General features: G+C 40.5%; 1 protein-coding gene across 1 annotated transcript; it reads right to left on the bottom strand.

Moving 5' to 3' along the window:
* On the bottom strand, positions 1-6,407 carry LOC108541472 (serine protease 58-like). The gene is made up of 5 exons (XM_017891023.1): positions 6,350-6,407; positions 5,276-5,441; positions 3,715-3,965; positions 1,066-1,202; positions 1-344 (listed from the first exon to the last, which is right to left on the bottom strand). Exons 1-5 carry the CDS (start codon positions 6,405-6,407, stop codon positions 195-197), a joined length of 762 nt encoding a protein of 253 aa, XP_017746512.1. The 3' UTR covers positions 1-194.
* Between the last annotated feature and the right edge of the window lie 1,447 nt (positions 6,408-7,854).

Below are 7,854 nucleotides of genomic sequence, written 5' to 3' on the forward strand. Positions count from 1 at the left end.
TCTCATTATCCTCAAAGTTTACATGACAAAGGCATCAGGAGTCACGGCATGGGTTCTTAGCCACTCATTTTTTTTTTAAATCAGATGTTTCCTCTTTGGATTTTGTTCCAAAATAACAAAGATGAAGAGAGTTGTAGATCCAGTGTAGAAATTATGAAGAGGTGGTACTGAGGGAATATGGGAACAGAGGCGCCTCAGTGGGTATCCATAATTTTCAAGATCCATCTTGCATAGTGATGAATACCTGTGAAGAATCCTTCACTTCCTAGGGTGACGCTTCCTTCTGCCCAGGACAAGATTCCATGCAATCTCCCATTGCAGATGGCTGGGGCTGCCGAAACTTCCTTATAGAGAGAAGGAACAGAAGGTCAATGTGTCCTTGTCCTTATGGAATAACAGTAAATGCCAGCTGGGTGTGGTGGCTCAAGCCTGTAATCCCAGTACTTTGGGAGGCCAAGGTGGGTGGATCACAAGGTCAGGAGATCAAGACCATCCTGGCCAAATGGTGAAACCCCGTCTCTACTAAAATACAAAAATTAGCCAGGCGTGGTGGTGCGTGCCTGTAGACCCAGCTACTCAGCAGGCTAAGGCAGGAGAATCGCTTGAACCTGGGAGACGGAGGTTGCAGTGAGCCAAGATCACTGCACTCCAGGCTGGGTGACAGAGTGAGACAACATCTCCAAAAAAAAAAAAAAAAAAAAAGTAAATGCCAAAAAGTGGCACATAAGAGTAGCAAAACCATCTAAGAGAATGGGCTTATTTTTCTTGAGAGGTGGCAGACCTCTCTTTACATCCACAGAATCTTACCTCTAAGGTTCAAGCTTGACCCAACCCCAGTGCAAGCAAGACAAAGGACAAATAGTTCTACCCCAAATCTCTCCCACTCTGAAAGATGAGAAGGGCAGTGGTTAGAAACCCAGAGGAGAGAGGGGAGGGGAGAGGGACTTCAGCTCTTTGCTCCTCACTCTCGGGAGGCCTTTTGGATGAGTGCTCTTTGATTCTGCATTGTCACCACTCCTCCCATGGGACTCTTGCTATCTTCCTGTATACAGAAGGGAGAAATACCTTGTTTTCAGATAGGATCCTTAGAGGGTGTCCCACACAAATGATGTTTCCTGCCTGTTCTTCTTTGAGTCTATCCTGACAGTCATGGAATGGAAGAGAATATTGGTTGATCCATGTCAGGATGTCAGGATCACTGACTGTGGGAAAGAGAAAACAAACTCCAGAGTGACTCTTCTTATCACAAGGGCTCTTGTAACCAGATCCTGTTTCGTAAATAAATTCAGTCCTGAGAATATTCAATGCAGGTAGCAGCAGACACTCCATTCTCCATAGGATTCCTTGTTCAGTAATCTCCATGTTGGAGAAGTAGGTTTATAAGCCCCCTTTGTCAGATATAAAATTCATAGTTCTTTCTGTACTATGCATCATTTATAAAAAGATTGAAAAAACTGTGAGTTATTAGTGACCACAAGGAGAAAGAGACAGTAACGAAGCCGTTGTCCCAAAGATTTTGCCCCTACCATACACCTTTATTGGGCATCTACCTGATCCTTTTCACGTTTAGTTATAAAGGGAAAAACTATTTTAATGCATATAAAACTGCTTTTGAAGTTAAACAGATTATTTATAAGTGTTTATAATATGTGTATTGATATAAATATACATATATGTTTCCCCCTAAGTAGTTGCCATGTTGTTCAACTCCGTAATAGCAATTGCTATTATACTGTCAACTTCAGGATACAGGGACTTTAACCAAGGTATTATGTAATTTAAATTTCTGGTAGAGAATAGCAAAGAGAAAGGAAAAAAAAAACATTGACCAGAGATTGCTCAAACTAAGTCCAGTGTTGTTTAAGGAGCAGGGTTTTTTCTGATAGAGTGTATCCAACCAAATGCCCTAAAGTAGATTAGGCCAGAAGGTGTCAGGCCAGAGAAGAAAGAGAAACTATGTTCAGTTTTGTGTTTTTATGGGAACTAAATTAAAATACGTGTAAAAAGCTAGGTGAAAGTAACTTAAGTTACTTGAAATCAAATGAATTTCTAACAAATATTGAAAGTCCTGCACCAGAAAGCTTATAGAGGTATAGTTTGTCACTGTGATTTTGACATGCAGAGCCTGTATACCTCTGTATAGTTTTGTTTTATTTTCAAATGGTAAGGAATAAATTACATCTGTAAGTTGTGATTCAATTACTTTGAATAAGACTTATAAAGTAAAGGACAAAATTCATCCAAGCTGCAATTGTTCAGAAAACGTGTTCACCTAGATTCGCAAGTTCTTTGTTTCTAAATGGAAAAATGAAGCTGCAAAATACTGAGAATATAATAGTTTCTGCTTTTTTCTGTTTTTTTTTTTTTTTTTTTTTTTTTTCACCAAAGACTGACTTTTAAAATTTCACTTTTAATTGCTTTTACAGAACAGGTGCATTGTTCAGTAGCCACCAGAGAAAGATTTAAACCTGATTAATAGATCCAGGACAACTTGCTTGAGTGAACATAGCTTTTGCAAGATAACCAATGTCGGCCTTCACTTCTTAAAATCAGCCGATCAGGATCAGAGGTCCTCTGAAAGGACCTCTCAAATGTCTCAAAGCGCCAGCCAATCAACAGCAATCCCCCTGAAGTAGCCAGGCCTCGACAGATGATAGAACCCATTCATACCTCTGAAAGTCCTCCAATCCCTCGACTCCAAGCTTCCCACAAACCCCATATGCTAATCAGCACTCCACTCTGCTTAGTGGGATGGTGCCTGGTCAGCATTGCTCTGACTTGCTGTAATAAGCAATAGATTTAGATTTGTCATTTCATTTCAGATATCAAGTGGTGGCATCCTTATCCTCAACAATACCTAAAGAGAGAATAGTGGAGTAACAGCCAACAAGGACCAACAAACACGTTAGAAAGTAATTTTCTTCATAAGTGTTCTTTATTAGACAGACTCCTGCAGAGACCAGATCTTTCTGCTCATCCCAGTTTCAGCTCACAGGGGAGACGGGTGTGTGCTTACAACATGCGCTGCCATTGTTTTTCCCATGAAGCATGTCAGGCCAGGGAGATACCAACTGATTATGTCATAATAATCAATTTCCTTATGAACCACCCAAGTCTCCACCTCTTAGTGGGAACTCTGGGATGGAGCAGTAGGTATGAGTAGCACTCTGTGCAGGGAACCAGCTCTGGTGACAGGACAGGTGCTCCCTCAACCATTCTCTTGTCTCCCAGGGTTCTCTGCACATAATTGGGTTCTCTGTGAAGGGTGTAGGAAGCATCCTCTGCTGCTTCACCGCATTACATATATTTTATGTTCATTTCCTCCACTGTTCTTCCATTGTGTGATGGGTTTTCAGCAACTATCAATGAGTAAGCCACCCTTCCACAGACTGCCTTCATGCTGTCTTTTGTGCATGAGGACTCCTATTTCTCCCACCTGTATTTCAATCCAGTTCTCTGGACTCTTGTCTTCAATATTCTAGAGATATAAAAATTATTGTCTGCTCCATTTTTTGATGTCAGAGTGGCTGCCCTTTATCAGTCTCTTTGAATTTTGTCTTTGACCTCCAGTGATGGTGGTTTGGGGCCCTGACAGGAATCCCTCTATAATGGATAACTTTGTCTCATAGAGGCGATTTCCATTAGGGACATCCCACTACATTTTCTCCCAGCTCCAACCTCCTCAGCAGAAAGAACACAGCATCCAACACTTACGGTTTTTATATTCATTCCAGGTCCAGGTTGGAATAAAGCAGGACTCATTAAATGGAATGGGTTCCAAGGCTATGGCTATAGTCCCCACATGGGAGTTGAGTGAAGCAGGTGTTGACAGTTTGATCATCATTAGGTCATTGTTCAAGGATTTTGCATCAAAGTCAGGGTAGGTCACAATTGATGAATAGTTTCGTATCTGTTGTTTCTTATTTGTGATGCTAGGTTGAGAAACTCCCAGTCGGATTTCAACACTTTGAAAGAAAGAGGGCAGAGAGATGAGAAGAAAGAGAGTCATAGGATGACAGATTACAAGAAATTCTACAGGCCACCCTCTTTAATTGTCTTAACTTTATTTCTTAACCTGAGAACTGACATGGCCTTCCTTTGTCTATAAAATAATAGCAATAATTTACAGAATTGTTCTATTAGAGACATAAATTTGTAAAATATCTGACATGGTGTCTGGCACCTAAAACACAGTCAGTGGAGCCTTGTTATTAAGATTTTTATCATCTGAATTAGCAGCTAATAGAGAGGCACCACACATCCTGTTCATGGGTTAAGTATGGATGTAAGAAAGAACATCTGCGTTTTCAATTCTTATTCTGGAAGGATGTGAACTATGTACTTCCTTTGTATTTCCCATATACCACAGAGCAGAGGTTAGTCTGTGTTAAACTAAACTGCCTTGAACAGCCAGATGGCTGAGATTTCTGAATTTGAAAAGATCCTTCTATACTCATGAAACTGAGTAGGTCTTGATCACACAACACATTCTCACATACAGCAGAAACACTGAGATTTGCAAGGAATTGCTTTATTTTGTACTGTGCTCCCGTGCCCTCTACTGTCACTGCGTGATACGGCTTTTGCCTAAGTCTTTGACCTCATCCTATGAGCATCCCCCCTACTCATTACCCTTAGTTCCTGCTGATTTCTATGCTTGCCAAATACCTTAATGTCTTTGCTACTTCAGGGAGTGTATGAATATTGTTCCCTTGGTCTGGAATATCCCCCAGGATTTATTCATTTGGCTGACTCCTCTTCCTATGGATCTCACCTCTTCAGAGATGATGGACATGACCACATTAACTAAAGCAGATCTCTTGTTTCATGCCCATATATTACAGCTTACCATTAAAAAAAAAAAAAAAAAAAAAAAAAAACTTTGTTTTTGGCAGTTTATATTGTGTTGGCTAAACCCTCTACCAAAATGTTAAGCTCCATGGAGGGAACCACTTATTTTTCATCTTGTTCACTCACGTTTATCCAGTGAATATAAACAGGGCCCTTGCGTATTATAATAATATGTTTAAACAAGTATTCTGTGTTGATGAATGAATATTATTTACTACCCATGAGAGGCGGAATCTCTGATCCTACGTTTCCTTACTGGATCTCCTAACTGGGCCCAATTTGTATTCTATTTCCCACTGGAACAAGAGTCTCTCCTTTTCCGTGTCGTTCTGATTTTACTAAAAACTTTTCGTGGGGCATACATCACCAGATCTACATTTGTTTTGAACAGATCCTCCGAGCTCACAGGAAAAAGCAATACTACGGCAAGGGCGGCAGTGGGCCAGCTGTCAATACCCAAGCTCGAGGGTGAATGCAGAGACCCACGCAGGGTCTCTGGGAAGGAACTGCAAGAATTAGGCCATGTAAGGAATAGTAAAATTGTATGATGAACTCCTGATTATCTTTAGAGTCTTTAGCCAAAACAGCTCCTGGAGAATCAAGGGCCAATGTAGGGTCGAAAGAGAAAAAGAAGTTAAAGGCCACAACATGGCTAGGGTAGTTTTCCCTAACCTAACGGTTTTCAACGTAACGCTAAAGGTCTGGGATCAATTTATCTATTACTATTTTAATCAAACGAAAATTTGCATGTCCCTAAGTTACACACAATAAGAAAAGTTAAGCACCAGTAGCCTTTGCTGAGATGAAATTTACATTAAAATTCTGTGAAACGTAATTTACATGCTGGATCAGAAACTCTGACTGCGCGTGCTTTGCTGTGCCTTACAAGGGGTTTGAAAAAATGACTACTTGAATTTTTTTTTTTTTTTATAATTCACTTTTGCACAAATTGGGGGTAAAAGATGATCCTGCCTGTACTTTGGTGGATGGAAAGAATTAGAAAAGCTTAGGGCTTCAGAGCCCTGATCAGGCTCCCCCCCTTTCCAGGCCCCATGTCCTCTAATGTGCGTTTCCTTTTGTTTTCTTCAACAGTTTGGGTTTTTTTTAAATGTCCTCCAGTTCCTAGCTTTTTAGTTGTGCCCAGCTCAATCCTCTTTCCAATCTTTCATAGACTATCCTGGGTGTCAACGGCTAGGCAGAAACAAAGCCCCAAACTCTCACCAGGCTGCACTCGTAAGAGAGCGACGGTGGAGAAAATCCTTCATGGCAGAATGATCTCGCCCAGGAGCAGGCCAAGTTGATCAAGCTGTAAACTGTCTCAATCTTTAGTCAAGCTGTTCCTTGTCAGGAACAGCTGCCTGGGAGAAACACTAATTATGGCCCAGAAGGGAGGAGATGATGAAGGAAGCGAGCCTTATCAGGGACCCACAATTTATTATATTGGCTATTTGCTGGGAAGCTATGGTCTGATGTGGGATGACAAGATAGTGGCACAGACCAAGCCAACGGTCCGGCTGTCTCCTTTCCTTGCCTACCAAATACTTGCCGCGAGTCATTATGTGACCTGCTGATGTCCCTTTCCCTCTGTACTCTAATGTTGTCTTCTTTGTGTCTTTTATTACTCTCTTTGTTTTTTATCTCCTGTGTCATCCCACCTCTTCCAGAGACTTCCAGAGATTGGGTATGAAATGCACTGATATGAATCATTGCTTTTTTCATTCCTTCTAATTTTAGTGATGAGGAAGCTGTGGTTCTCTTGGAAGTTAGTGGCAAAGACAGGACTCAGAACTCAGTCTCCATATTCTCTGTGTCAAGGCTGAACTCTATCTTAGCCTGTGTTCCCAGAAAAAAGCAATGGTTAAGACATCCCCCCACTGTTTTGTGTTCTTGGAAATGAATTACCACAAAGAACTACCTTTCCCATATGCCTTAGATAAGACTCTCTGCCCCTTCTATCTCCCAACTTCCAGAAAATTTCACCTCTCTTGCTTACCCATGACACATTAAACACAGACCCTTCCTCTTTTGCCCATACTTGCTGACATGGCCAGACACAGACCATCCAACTCCCCATTTTTTGTTTCAAAAATGTTTACCTGAGATTAGAATGGTTTGTCTCCTCAAAAGTAGCTACATTCAAAAATAAACATGTCCTATTCAGCCAACTGACTGAGACTTCCCCCTGATTGTAAAACAACCCCAATTATAAATCTCCCCACCTCAAACTTATCTTTCTCTCCCTATAAAAGGTCCAGGGCAAAACCACCCTGCCAAGACACTTCATAATCTTCAGATCTGGGATGTTTTCCTATTGGGTGGTCTGAATACAACCAGACTCCTTACTAGGTCACTTTTTGTCTTCTATGCTGATTATTCTCTCAAAATGCACCCCATTTTTTTCTTTTTATTAGCTACCCTTATATGATAACTTCCAGGCTGTCTCACAGAGGCAAGTAATAACAGTAGGTTCAATCTCACATTTTATATAAAGTAGACTGGACAAATGCAAACTGATCAGGATCAAACTGATCTTTATCAGAGTAATTAAAGAGCTGATCAGTTGTAAAAGTCCATAAACATAACATTCCTATATGTGTAAAAATTGTAGGCAGACTTAGTTCTCCTAAAATTTAATTATTAACTTAAAACATGTCATCAGTATGTTCCCATGTACTCTAAACTTTTGGAGACAACATTTCTTTAGTACCCAAAGGTTTTAAAATAATAATAATTATAATGATAAAATCAGTATTTGTTTTGTACCATGTGAAAAATACTGTGTTATATGCCCAGCATGTGTGACCTAATTTATCCTTTATCACAAGCCTATACATTAAATATTATTATTTCTCACTTTCAAGTTGAAGCTCTATATGGTTAAAAACCTTGCTTACTGCCGAGACCAGTTCAGCTGGGGAGACCCTAACGCAGTGGCACTAGAGGAATTAAAGACACACACATACAGAAATATAGGGGTGTGAAGTGGGAAATCAGGAGTCTCAC

The sequence above is a fragment of the Rhinopithecus bieti genome, unplaced genomic scaffold (assembly GCF_001698545.2).
Source record: "Rhinopithecus bieti isolate Rb0 unplaced genomic scaffold, ASM169854v2 scaffold_20175, whole genome shotgun sequence".
Lineage (NCBI taxonomy): Eukaryota > Metazoa > Chordata > Mammalia > Primates > Cercopithecidae > Rhinopithecus > Rhinopithecus bieti.